We start from the raw sequence: 14,109 nt of genomic DNA, 5'->3' as shown, positions 1-14,109 counted from the left end.
ACAATAAAGATTGTTAATGACTACTTGGCTACCCTTCTCACTTTCTTGCTGAGAAAAAGGGATCAACAGGACATGGCGGATAAGGAGGCTGAAGCTGAGCTCCATACGGGACCCCAGCCTCAGAGCAGGGGGTCAGCAGTCCCGCAGGCAGGATCAAGGCAGATGGGTCTACACCCTGACCCTGTCATCCCCTGGTTGGGGCTTGCAAAGACGTGCTGGCAAGCAGTGTTAGGACAGGCTCATTATGTCCCAGGGCACACTGTCTAGAAGAAATAAGGAAACTACTAGAAATCCAATGGGAAGTCACCTAAAGAAGACAAAGCCTACACTGCAGTGATCAGAGGAAGAAGGGTTGAGGCCATGCTTTACAGAAGAATCAGAGAAAACTCTGAGATTATTTCTTAAGGAAAGAATTTCATGTTGTCACTAGTTTATAAATCCATTAAAGGAAACATAACTTTCCACAAGTTCATCTGCCCCTTTATTTATGACACATGTGGGCTAATGTGATGGAAAGTGCACTGAGCCAGGCACAGGGTCCCCATCAAGCAAGAGAGAAGCTTAAGCTGCAGGGTCTCCCAGCCAGGCGTCTTACAGTCTTTGATCTGGACAGTCTCCCAGAGGAAGAACGCACAAAGGGATCCCTTGGTCCTGCTTCAGCACCATTACATCCAGGGTGACTACAGAGCTTGGGTGAAGATGGCAGGCAGCTGAATGATGACGTTTCAGAAGAAATCACTGTCAGCAGGGTCGCTGGGCACCACTGAGTCTCTGTGATGCCCTCGCTCTTCCTGAAGCCCAGCCCCTCCAGCTGCAGCCCAGCTCCAGAATATTCTGATATTCCTGCCACAGAGCATTCCCGGGCCAGGCCAGGCTCACGCTCACCCACGGGGTTTGATCGGGAATTTAGGTAGTCTCACGTGACTTAGAAATCAGAAAATAAATTCCTCATGATGGAATTTCTCTGACCCCTGGCACCTTGCTCACACCCAGAGCTGGCCATGTGGCTGGTCAGGGGTTCTTTCTCCCCAGACTCAAATCAGTTCAGAGACTGATGCGTGGAATTCCAGAATTTCTCTTTTTTTATGTTTTTTTTTTATTATTTTTTAATGTCTATTCATTTTTGAGAGAGACAGAGACAGAGGGAGAGGATGGGAGGAGCAGAGAGAGAGAGGGAGACACAGAATCCGAAGCAGGCTCCAGGCTCCGAGCTGTCAGCACAGAGCCCGATGTGGGACTTAAACTCACGAACCACCAGATCATGACCTGAGCTGAAGTCGGACGCCCACCTGACTGAGCCACCCAGGGGCCCCCTAGGATTTTCCTAATTTAAAAGCATCTATTTACTTTATTTTGGCAAACGGGATCAATGTTTCATCTGTTCATTTTTGGTTGAAGTCTATGTTTCTGGCAAGATCATGATGAAAAGTGGATATATTTTCAGATGCAAGCACACAAATTGCTGTCATTTTTCTTTTGCTCCCACAGCACTCATTCTTTAATATGGACTATATTTTTCTCAAACTTTACCTTTGAAATGTTGATCCTAAACATTTGGTCACCACCAAAGTCCTGCTCTTCTGGAACACATCCTGCTCAAGAGATTTAGAGTTTTAAGTAAAATTCTACAGAGAATATCATTTGTCACAGCTCCCGCAGACTTGTGTCCTGTGCTTGCAGACAAGATTCCTAGGAGTGACTCACTGTGTTAAAAATCTATATGAATGACAGTAGTCCCAAGTGTGTGGGAATGTTGACAGACAAGGAAGATTCGCCTGGAATAACCCACTAGCAATGTCTTCCAGGTCCCTTCCCGTGGCCTCCCATCCCTGCAGAAAGGCTGTCTCTCCCCTCGGTGCTATGGGGAGTTGACAGGGAAGGGGAGCCATGGTCACCAGTAGATCACATCAGAGGAAAGAACACAGCGTCCTGCACAGAAGGGGCCATGTGTCCCTGGTGACGGGATCATACCCATCACATTTTACACCTTATATATAGACTATTTATTTGTTAATTATACCTCAAAGCGTGTTGGTGAGAAAATCATTGGAAATTGAATTTTAAAGCCCAGATTTTTCTCTCAAAAAATTATCAGTTTGGTAAATTCCTTTCTCATCATCTCTATATGTCATCTACTGCTTCGTTGTATGAGGTAAGCCTCCGTACTTAGTGACCTCTCTCTGTGAACTTGTGAGCAATTTCTCTGTCATTGTGTGTGTGAAGGGCTGCCTGTTACTGAGAAATTCAGAAAGACATACCATGCTATTTCCACAGTGTATCTCTGTTGTGAATATGTAGAGTTAAAAAAAATGAATGTATACACACCCACATAATTATTCTGCTAATAGTGTCTTTCAGATCATCGGAACCATCTAAGATTAAACATGTATTCTGATTAACAAATCAACACCCAATGAAACACATTCTATGAACAGTTCATTTCACCTCGAACAGGAAAGAAGGTGACTACACACAGCACTCATGGAACAAGTGAAAATTTGAGGACAAAAGTGAGACAGCTGCCACATTTACAAAAGAGTCAGCATCATTCATGGTGTGAAATGCTACAGGACACATGCCCATCACAGCTGATTCAGCCCACATGTCTTTGTGTGTGTGTGTGTGAGAGAGAGAGAGAGAGAGAGAGAGAGAGAGAGAGAGGAGTAGAAATCATTATGCCTTTCTGAATGTTTTCCGTAAGAAGGGTGCTGGGGACAGTCAGAGGCAGCTGAACAGGTCTCCAGCCTTCTCCAACAGCACCTCTTCAGAACAGCTCATCACCAAAGAACCTTCCAATCTACTGGATGGAACCTGTCACCTTCTGACAGGAGGGTCCCCACAGGCCAGAGGACAGTCTGAAATCCTCTTTATCTGTCACTAGCCTCAGCTCAAGGACTCAAAATTACTTTTGGGGGCTCCTGGGAGCCTCATCCCTCACCCCCCCTTCATTCCTCAGTCTCTCCTCACACCAGTATCCCCACTCCACCCTGGCCCCACTCTCTTCATGGAGACCCATCCCCCTCAGGTCAGGGCTCCAGCCCCAGGTCCTACTGGGACAGGCATGCTAAGAGGTGGGTCTCAGGGAGCCAACCTCTGTCTTTCTAAAGGTGAAGAGCAGTGTCTTCTCAACCCCTTCCTCCGGGGTCCTTGTTGATGAATCCTCGCAAAAAGTAGACGGGAGAGGAATCCAGGGGCAGGGCCGGGTTTCTGACCCTGCCTCACTGGAAAGTGAGGTCAGAGGGAGGAGGAGTTCCCCAGCCTTCCCAAACCATGGGCTGTGGCTGGTCCAGGCCTCTGTCTTTCTGATGCTGACAGCAGGACACATCTCTCTTCAGGTGCCAGGTCCCAGGGCTACCCCGTTCCACTAATGTAACCCATGAGGAAGGGTCAGCATTTGAGGAGGCCGTTCTAGGGAACTAAGGGACGCATGATTTGAGGAGGTTGCAGCTTCGTGAAAGGCCCCTGGATGAAGGATTTTTCCCATTTCTGAGGCAGGGGCAATGGAAGTGGCGCTGGTCAAGGAGGGCCTGCCCCTCCCTCAGGCAGGATGGTGACCTTGCCTTTCACACCTGGTGCAATGTGCTCCAGGGCCAGCAGGTGGCGCTGTGGGCACGTGCCTCAACCACAAGGTAGCGCCCAGAGCTGGAGACCAAGCACCTGGCTGCTTAGTAGGTGTCCCCTGCTCAGGGATGCCTGGGGCCCAGCAGCCCCTTTCTCCCAAGGCCCTAGATGTTCCCACAGAAGAAATTCACCAGTCCCATGCTCTTTAAATACAACTTTGAAGCAGAGGGTATTGATTCCTGGGTGATGGAGAGGTTGGGGCAATCCAGAGGGATGGGGAATAATCTGAATGACGGGCCCTGTTCCCATCAGAGTGAGGGAAGGGATAAGAGAGGCTGGGGGATCTCTATCCCAGCGGGAGTACGGGGAGAAAGTTCTTGGGTCATCTCTACCATGCCCTGGACTCCTCTCCTCTTCACCTTTCTCACATACTACACAGACGACTGAACTCTGACGTCAGTGGTGGGGGAGGGGGGGGGTCCCTCGGGGGATAACTGGGTCTTTTCTTTCTCCTGGGTCCTTATCTTGAGTTGTTGGTGGGACCCTGACTCTCTCTCACTCTGTCCTTCACTTTAGGTCCTTGGCATGGTCTTTGGTGACCCAGTCACCATCAGTGTTGGGGACTCTGGTCCAGGACGTCACCATCACCTACACTCGGAGTAGCAGCAGCACCAGATCTGATAATGGTGTGGGTTCCACCTCTTAGTGCTGTTGTTCCCCCAAATACTGGCTTTTGGAAGAACCTGGCCATCAGGGGTTCTATACTGATCTTCTGCCTCCAAGTCAGATAGATACATGGCTTCACAGACCATCTGTGGGCTCCAACCTGAGTATGAGGTTGATTCTTACTGTCTCACAAATGACAGAGACCTCAATGCCCACACGGTGCTGTGTTCCCAGGAGAGATTGAAACATAATACACCCTCTGGGGTCCCTGGTCAGACCTTCCCACCCTTGCAAATTGCTGTCACCATGACACCAGCACCTGAAGGTCTGAAACCCTCTGTATATCTGTTGATTCAATAATGTCCCCACCTCTGATCCTATCCAGGCTTGAGGCTGAGACATTTTTATGATGACTCCTCTTCCCAGACATGTCCACATAGGCAGGAGCTCAGAGTCTGTCTCAAACACAGAGACATGAAGAAGGCACTAGAGCTGAACCCAGCAGCCTCTGAACTCACGTGGATCCTCAGTTACTGCAGATGAGTATAAACAAGTTAGTGGATTAAGGGTTGGCCAATTGGCCGCATGAGGTGCAAGAGGAAATATTCTCGTTTTCACAGTTGTAATACATGATCTAATCATCAGGAATCCTAAGCATCAGGAATAGGTGATATAATAAAATTCTGCTGATGCAGCTGAGACACAAGTTTTCTATGGCCCCTTTGTAGTGAGAGGGGCCTCCCTTAAGCCCGATGCCCCCTTCTTCAAAATTCCCAGATGCCCTGGGTCTCTCTGTGACATCAGAAGCATCTCAGAAAAGAGGGTCAGGACAGCCTGTGGAACTCTAACTGGGGTGACAGGAGTGCAAGAGAGGACAGGGAGTGTCTGGAGTCTGATGGCTTGTGAGACAGGCTGGGACAATCCTGTGTGGCCCCTGCCAGCAGAGACAGCACTCAGGGCTTCCAGGGTGTTCAGGCATCAGTGTGCTCACTAGATATTGCTGACCTGCCAGGACCCAGGGGCCATCACCACACGGGCCACCTCTATCCCTGGGTCAGCTCCTCACCTGCTCCTCTGTTTCCTTCCACCTGTGAGAGGCCCTGACAGGGAGGCCGGACAGATGGACAGCAAGGGCTTAACTGAACACAGCAAGCCCACCCCTGTGGAACTTTCCAGAGAAGTAAAGAGACTTTGGGGTGCTCAGTATCCACGACAGAGCTTTAGCGTCAGAGTCTGGGTCTTAGGACCTGGGTTCCTCTCCTCCTCACCCTCCCCACTCTCTGCACAGATGAGGGCAGACCTCTCTAGGGTGGATGAAAGAACCCCCAACTCTGCTCCACACCCCCACTCTCCCCTGCAGTGGGATGCCATCCTCCTCACATTCCTCTTACAGTCCCCTTACAGTGTCTGTGACCCAGGTGGGGCTGAATCAGCCACCGTCGGTGACCAAGCCCACCCTCAGTGACCAAGCCCACCCACAGATGGCCACATTCACCTGCACTGGAAGTAAACACTATTGGCAAAAAGTGAGCAGCTTGGCTGCAGCAACACCCGGGCCATGTCCCTACACTTCAAATCAACAGGAGGAAAGAACACCTGGCCCTCTTGTTCTCCCATAGAGCTTCTGGATGCAAGTCAAGCAGGCTGGCCTCTCTGACCACCCCTGAGTCCCAGGCTGAGGACGAGGCTGGTCACTCCTGCTCAGCATGGGAATGCAGCCTTGGAGTTTGCACAGCACTTCAGGCCAGCGGGGAAGTGAGACACCAACCCTGAGCTCCCAGGCCTCACTGGCACGCGGGGCCCTCGCAGAGCACCATGTCACCGGCCCACGAAGAGACAAGGGCTGGGTTCCACCCGACAGTTGTGTGGACTACGCAGGATTATAAGAAATAGTAACGTCAAGAAAAAAAGGCTGGATCTGCAGAATTAGCAAGTGCATATGGACAGCTTCATTACGACTCTATTTGGCCTTTATGAATACATGTACACTCACGTGCTTTCACAAAGAGTGAAAACAGATTTCAGGTTTAAGTGAAAGGATATTTACTTTCCTAGGTCTTTCTTTCTATTTCATTTGGAGATGCTGGATTCTTGTGCTCAGCTGGTCCATCCCTATGACCTTGAGTACATATCCGCCAGGGGCACCAGCCACCAGCCCCCCCCCCTCCCCGTTTCTCCAGCCTTGACACATGTCCTGACCTCTGACCCAGGGCTCCTCCACTTCTTCAGGGACTTCACTCGGCTCACCCTACAGATCTCACCTTACATACCATAGCTTTGCTCAGACTCCTCTGTCCCAACTGCCCATGTGCACCCCACATGCACACAGGCAGTATCCCCATATGTGTGCCCCTGCCGCACCCCCTTCTGTCCTTCCAGGTACCACATGCAGCAGGAGACACGGTTGGAGCTCCAGGGATACAGTTGACAGAGATGGACCTTTTGAAATAAATCATAGATTTCCACTGAGGTGACATTCCAGTTAGGAGGCTGTCACTGTTCCCAATGAGAACTTAGACATTTTCTGTTCCTTTAGATACTATGGGGAAAAAAATAGAAACCAAATAAATTGGAACCATCTGATCTCTGAGTGGTTTCTATATGTTCCCTGGGAAAATGTCTGTATCTTCTGACAATCTGTGGAGGGGTTTTAAAATCACATTTTTTTTATTGTTTCTAATAAAAGTATTCCACTTACTCAATTTATGTCTGCTGGAGCCAGTTTTGTATCTTCCTAGGAAAGCATGTATTTTTCCAGTGGAGCAGAGTTGAAACAAAATGTTAGTTTATACCTATGCTTAATACAGGCTCTCAGATTTTATTTTTCGTTTTTCATTTTTCCACATAAGACCACCAGGTGATGCTGTGGGACTGTCCTGTGATCCATACACAGCTGCTCAATAAAGACCTTTCTTTCACTCAAAGGAGATTTGCTTCAGGGATGGGCCTTGTGCTCCTGTTGGAGACTCAGAACCTGTGTCCTCACTGGTCTGATAGAGTCCTCCGAGTAGGAACATGTGTTCCATCAGCTGGTGTTTCCTCCCAGGGCTCTCCACAGGGGTGAGGCCAACCTCCATGGTCCCCAGTGTATGGTCTGAGCTGAGCTCCAGCACCAGGGCTCAGGGACGGGCTGGGCAGTCACTGGATGGACCACATTTGCATGGACAGCCCCTCCTGTGGCAGAGGGTGGAGGAGAAAAGGAGGCCCGGGGCGGCCCAGCCCAGTGTGGGGACCAGGGTCTATGTCACCATGGCCTGAACTCCCGTCCTCCTCGCGCTCCTCTCTCAATGCACACGTAGGGACAGGCACCAGGGACACAGAGAAGCCTTCCAGGTGGTCTCAGCCCACCTGGCTCAGACACTAGGAAACTTTTTACACTGGTCCCCGCCCCATCACCCATGAGTGTCTGTGTTTGTAAGTTCCCTGTCCCAGCCTGTGCTGACCCAGCCGCCCTCCCTCTCTGCATCTCTGGGAACAACAGCCAGACTCACCTGAACCCTGAGCAGTGGCTTTGGTGTTAATGCTGTATCATATACTGGTTCCAGCAGAAGCCAGGGAGCCCTCCCCAGTATCTCCTGTACTACTACTCAGACTCAATTAAGGAGTTAGTATCTGGAGTCCCCAGCCGCTTCTCTGGATCCAAAGATGCCTCGGCCAAGGCAGGGCTTCTGCTCCTCTCCGGGCCGCAGCCTGGGGACGAGGCTGACTATTACTGTGCTACAGCTCATGGCAGTGGGAGTGGCTTTCATTAGTCACAGCGTCTCAGATAAGGAGGATGTGAGGCAAAAACTCCTGAACCCACAGACCTAGTCTCTGAGTATTTTTCCTGACAAGCTTCTGTGGAGTCTCCTGTAGGGGAGACACCTCTGTGGTGAGACCTGTCCTTGAGGAGAAAGGAAGATTACACTGTTGCTGGGACAGCACAGGGGTTCCAGGAGCACACGTGGGTGGGAGCATAGATCCCAAGTGCACATGCCCCAGGGTGTGGAGAAAATTAATAAGAACGAATCATATAAAAGCAAAAGACCTCAGTTTTTCCCTCCCACTGTATCTCTTTTATTATTCATCCAGAATGTTTTATTTCTCACACTTTGGGTCACCAATTCTATGTTTTGTTTGTCAAGTGATTGTCTACAACATCAGTTGCGGGTTCTACAATTTAAATAAATGTAACACTCAACTTATCTGCCTGGAAATGGTGTCAGATGCACAGGTTAGGGGCTCTGTCCCAGGAGACAACTCCTATTCCAATGCCAACAACAAATAGTAGTTAACCCATAAGTTCTGTCCAACGTGATGCAAACAGGGGTTCCTGTGAACCCTCCGCAGGTTTGATTAATTTGCTAGAGCTGCTCACAGAACTCAGGGAAACTCTTACTTCCACTTGCCAGTTCACGGAATGATACTGAAAGAGTAGGATGAACGGTCAGACGAAGGAGCACATGGGTAGGGGTCTGAAAGGAGCCCCCAAACAAGAGGTCCCGTCCCCGTGCAGTTGGGGTGTGTCACCTTCCCTATAGGAATGTGTCCACCTATGTGGGAGTCTTTGAATCCCATATTTTGGCATTTTTATTGAGTCTTCATGTAGACGTAATCAACCATTGACTCCACATTCAGCTCTTCTCCCCTCTCAGCAAGGGGGAGGCTGGATATTCCAAGCGTCTGGTCATGGCTCAGACTTTCTGGGGACCACCCCCAGCCAGGAGCCTTTCTAGGGTTGCCTCACTGAAACAAAAATGCTCCTAGTGGCCTTGTCACCTAGGAAATGCGGAAGGCTTCAGGAGCTCTATGCCAGGAATCGGGACAGAAACCCATGGTTTCTAAGATCTCACAATATCGTCTCAACTGAAAATGATGACAGTCATACTCATCCATTAAATGTAACTCTTTGTACTAGTGATACATCCATAGCTGATATGTTAATACCTACCTTGGTCACAGACACAATTTTCTCTTTCTCTGAACCAGCTGACAAAAAAGTGGTCACAACTGCTTCTTACACTGACAATACCCACCCACCCCCAGCATACCATACCCCACCTTTTCTCCCCTCTGTTCCTGCCTCCCTCAGGCTTCAGTCTATCCCTCTGGCTTTTCAGGTGTGAATGCTGTCTCCAGGTTAGGATTTTAGAGAACACTGGAAACGATCTTGCTGTAGTTTCCGGTGTGCAGTGTCCATCTGTAGGGAGAAGTCACAGAAATTGGATCAGCAGGAAATCCCTTCATCATTTGATTCCTGCTGTCATCCCCAGATTGTAGCTCCTATGCAGCATCAGCCTCCGTCAGTCTCTAATATGCCGACACGATTACTGTATTTCTTACAAATGAATGCTTATCCAGACTTGGAGCTATCAGTGTACTTATTTATCTTCTTCAGAATTAGTGAGGACCCGCAAAAGGTCACTGTTGAAATGGTCAAAAAAAGGAAGGATGGATTGCATATTTCAATACATGCCAACTTCTCTTGTTCCCCAAAATATTTGTTTCCTAAGACCATCAGGACACTCACTCAGCCACACACACTTTGCTCCAATCAGTGGAGTCTCATGCATCGGCCCTTTGCCAGAATAAGAGTAGATGCTCTCTCATGGTCAACACAAGGGAGGCATCGGGAGATCCTGGAGGTGCAGGGAGGATGGCTGTGATGCAGGAGTTGGGGGAGGGGGAATAACGGGGATGTGTGGTAACCCCTGGTCCTGTGCCTGCTGAGATCTGAAGACCCCAAAGCTGCGGGGCTTTGTGTCTATAGGGATGAAAATGGACAGAAGTCTCTCCATCCAGAAGACTTGAACTTCTGATTCAGTGGAATTACTGTCAGAGCTAATCGGCACCAAATTCCTCCTCCTCGTGTAAATTCCATCCTTGTGCAAGAGAAATAGCACTCAGGACACTGACTTTCTTTAGCCCCAAGCTTCAGGACACTGGTGTGTGTTGCAATGAGCCAGCCCCAGGAATCAGTTTGCATGGAGATCAACACTCAGGGAGTTGAGAAATCAGAGACAGACAGGGGAACACTTGTATTCATGCTTGGCCACTGAGTGAAAGTCATCCTGAGGGCACTGGGGAGTATTTTTGTTCTTTCTTTCTCTCTCTTTCATACACACACACACACACACACACACACACACACACAGCTCTCTCGGCTCTCTCAGTGTCTATTGTCATGGGCTCTGCAGTTTCTGGGATTCTCTGTCTTTCCAGAAGTCAGGTTCAGCCTGTGCTCACCCAGCCATCCTCAGAGTCATAACGTCCGGGAGGCAGAATCTTTTCAGCAGGAAATACCATGGACATCGAGTGTGACTGGGATCCTGTCACCGGGGCAGAACATGCCGCGAACACCTGCTCTCCTGGGACAAGACTGATGCTCAGGAATCCCAGGGCAAGTCTCTATCTCCATGGGCAGTTCAGCCCTGATAGTCTCTGAGTTCCAGTCCATGCCTGAGGCTGATCAGCACATTGATTCTGGGATAGCAGCCTCAGTGTTGCTCCCACAGAACTCAAGGCCCTGGGGACATAACACAGTCTCCCTGTGCTTTCAGGGCTGAACTGTCACTCCTGTGACACTCCAGTGGCACCTCCAGCCAGGATGGACCTCTGTTGAAAAGTCGATCCAACCAAGGGCTACAGGGACTGTGACCTCAGGGACATAGTGCCCCTTATCTCCACCTCACCCAGAGTCAAATGTGGGATCTCTGAAATAATTTTCTGGGTCAAATTGGCCTTGGGTAATAGAAATACATTCCTCTGGTCATGGGTGACTGAATGAGCAATTAGTTGTTCTATCTTGAACATACGGGACACACAAAACACAGCAACAATTGTTTTACCCACCCCTGAGATGAGTCTGACTCCTAGTCAGTCCATCCTGGAAGTTCTGTGTTTAATTCCATCACTGAGATGAGTCTGAAGTTCACAGGAACAGGCTACTAATGGAGCTTCCCTGGGCACCATGTTGGGCTTTCCTTCTTGAAGGACCAGACCTAATATACAAAGTCATGATTAAAAAATAAATTAATAATAATAACAACAGTAATAAAAATGATTTATATTTTTATTTTTTTCTTAAATTTATAATGTTTATTTAGTTTTGAGAAAGAGAGAGAGAGAGAGAGAGCAGGCATGAGCGGGGGAGGGGTAGAGAGGGAGATACAGTATCCAAAGCAGGCTCCAAACTCCAAGCTGTCAGCATAGAGCCCGATGCGGGGCTCCAACCCATGAACTGTGAGATCATGACCTGAGCTGAAGTTGGATGCTTAGCCAACTAAGCGACCCAGGTGCCCAAAAGCATGAAGTGATTTAGAAACAAGTTTACAAGACCCCGATTAAACCAAGAACTAAAGTCACATCTTTTCCATTAGGTTTTCATCCATTTTCTCAACTACTATTTCAATCCATAATTTCTCTGCAATAAGCACGAATCTATGAAAACATACTCATGATTGTACCCGCATCTTCCCATTAACGGTGTCATTGAGTTTAAATAATTCTTGCTGAACTGAATTTTGTATAAAATCACCCACCTTCATTTTGAGGTAGCAGTTGTCCAAGTGGTGACAGACACATAAAGTCTGCGATGAGGTCCCCATCAAAGCACCCACAGCTGTCACTCCTTCCCTCCTGGAGCTTCCTGCAGGTTTGCCCTTCGTGCTCTGAGGTCAGTGCCACACCCGGGCTCCTGCAGACTTGGGTCTCTGTGCTGGGGGGACAGATCATAGGAGGGAAGTACTAAGCACAGGGTGTGGAGAACTGTTGTTTCGCGGAGGTGGAAGTAGTGACAGACGACGAAGATGGTCAGTGTGTAACCCCCCTAGGAAGGCACACGAGAGCATCTACCCACAACCTGGAGAAAAGGGCTCCCTGTCTTCTCAGTGCTGAGGGAACTTCTGGGAAAGGATAACTTTGAAACCAGAAAGGAAACAAGCAGAGGAAAGAAATCAGCTTCCTGCACAGAACTGGCCAGGTGCCAATGTGGACCCATCACTGTTCTGGAGCTGATCCTCATCTGTGTGGTTGTACAAGAGTCACCACCTTAGTCCTGCCCCATCAACAGACAAGGGAGCCGTGGACACACTCACTATGTGGAGCCTGAGTAGAGCACAGTTTGTCCTGAGGTGATGGGAAGTCACACAGGGGGACACCTGGCCTGGCCTGAAGGAATGGGACAGTGGACACAGCAGTGAGGAGGCAGGAACTCTCTCTGATGGGCTCTAGTCACCATGTCACATAATGTTGTGTCCAGGCCTGGACACCAGGGGGCACATATCACTTGTTTCTGAGGAGTCACAGATGACCAGAGCCGGGACCTGCCACCTGCCATTGCTTGTGCCCTCTGCTCAGGGCTCACAACTGTGACCTCACCACCCTCTTACCCAACAGAGCCCCTCCCCTTCCCTCCACCCTGACATCCTCAGGCAGAGGGACCTGACCCCGTGCCATTGAAATGTCGAAGAGCTGAGGGTCTCATTTGCATGGATGGGCCCTCCCTCTCTCAGAGGATGAAAAGGAGAAGGAACAGATTAGGGGACGTCTGCTCAGCTGTTCAGCCACAGAAGGCAGGATCAGTGATGATCTCGACCATGGCCTGGTCCCCTCTCCTCCTCACCCTCCTCATTCACTGCACAGGTGACTAGATGTGGGAACAAGGGAAGCGGTCCTGGGATAACATGTGTGACCTGATTCTTCATCACCTTCTCTTTGTCTCTCCCACTTCCAGGGTCCTGGGCCCAGTCTGTGTTGAGTCAGCCACCCTCAGTGTCTGGGGCCCTGGGCCAGACGGTCACCATCCCCTGCGCTGGAGGTGCCAACAACATCGATATTGCTGGTGTGAACTGGTACCAACAGCTTCCAGGAAAGGCCCCTAAACTCCTCATCTATGATAGTAGCGATCGACCCTCAGGGGTCCCTGACAGATTTTCTGGCTCCACATCTGGCAACACAGGCTCCTTGACCATCACTGGGCTCCAGGCTGAGGACGAGGCTGATTATTACTGCCAGTCTCTTGACTTTACTCAAGGTGCTGACACAGTGCTCCAGGCCTGTGGGGAAGTGAGACAAAAACCTGCTGTCCCCACAGCAATGGGACTTCCCATCTATCCCTGATTTTTGGCCAACTGAGCTGCTGCTTTGTTTGATATAAACTGGGGTCTGAGACCCACCTCAAGGAAGTTTGTCTACAGTCTTTCCACATTCTCTGAAATTTCTCCTTGAAGCCTCTCATTGGGAGCAAGATATTGTGTGATTTTCTCAAACTGAGCACAAATTTCTGCATTCCAGGGGCAGGCTGTCCTGAGGACACAGTCCATGACAGGTCACGGCAGACACAGGGACACAATATTCAGCTCTGTCTGAGTCAGGACACATCAGGAATGTCCAATATGTGTCCTGATAACAACAGCTCCCACAAATTGCCCCTAAATCCTCATCTATTATGATGGTTAGACCCTCTGGGGACCCTGATTCATTCTTTGACTCTGTGTCTGGAAACTCTCACTCTGAGATCATCACGGGGCTGATGTCTGAGGATAAGACTGCTCCTCCCTGCCCCCTCACCCCCTCTGTGACAGCATCTTGGGCTCACACAGAGTCCCAGGCCCATGAGAACTGAAAGCAGACCCCTTTCTCATCTTCAGAGAGGGCGAGGCCGCAGCAGCTTACCAGGCTCAGCCTGTGGCTTCTGCTTCTGATGCTCCTGCTGCTGCCACCATGGGCTCAGTGCACGCAGCAGCACCACCTGGGAGTGAGGGCTCCTCCTTCTCTTCTGTCCCCAACGTCACTCGCAGCAGCCCCTTCCTAGACAAAGGGTCTCAAAGGACACAAGGAAGCTCATCTTGCCCATCAGGTTGAGACACAAGGTTTCTTTGCACCGAAGTTCATGGACTGGGG

The 14,109-nt window shown here is 49.8% G+C and overlaps 1 gene segment (V, D, J or C); it reads left to right on the top strand.

Moving 5' to 3' along the window:
• The first annotated feature begins 12,715 nt into the window (after positions 1-12,715).
• LOC147575381 (immunoglobulin lambda variable 1-40-like) lies at positions 12,716-13,391 on the top strand. The segment is given in 2 exon segments: positions 12,716-12,849; positions 12,941-13,391. Coding segments are annotated over 2 exon segments (513 nt in total).
• Positions 13,392-14,109: the final 718 nt, after the last annotated feature.

This window comes from Puma concolor, chromosome D3 (genome assembly GCF_028749965.1).
Source record: "Puma concolor isolate L17-30 chromosome D3, mPumCon1.1.hap2, whole genome shotgun sequence".
Taxonomy (NCBI): Eukaryota; Metazoa; Chordata; class Mammalia; order Carnivora; family Felidae; genus Puma; species Puma concolor.
This window is presented reverse-complemented; position numbering and strand designations above follow the sequence as displayed.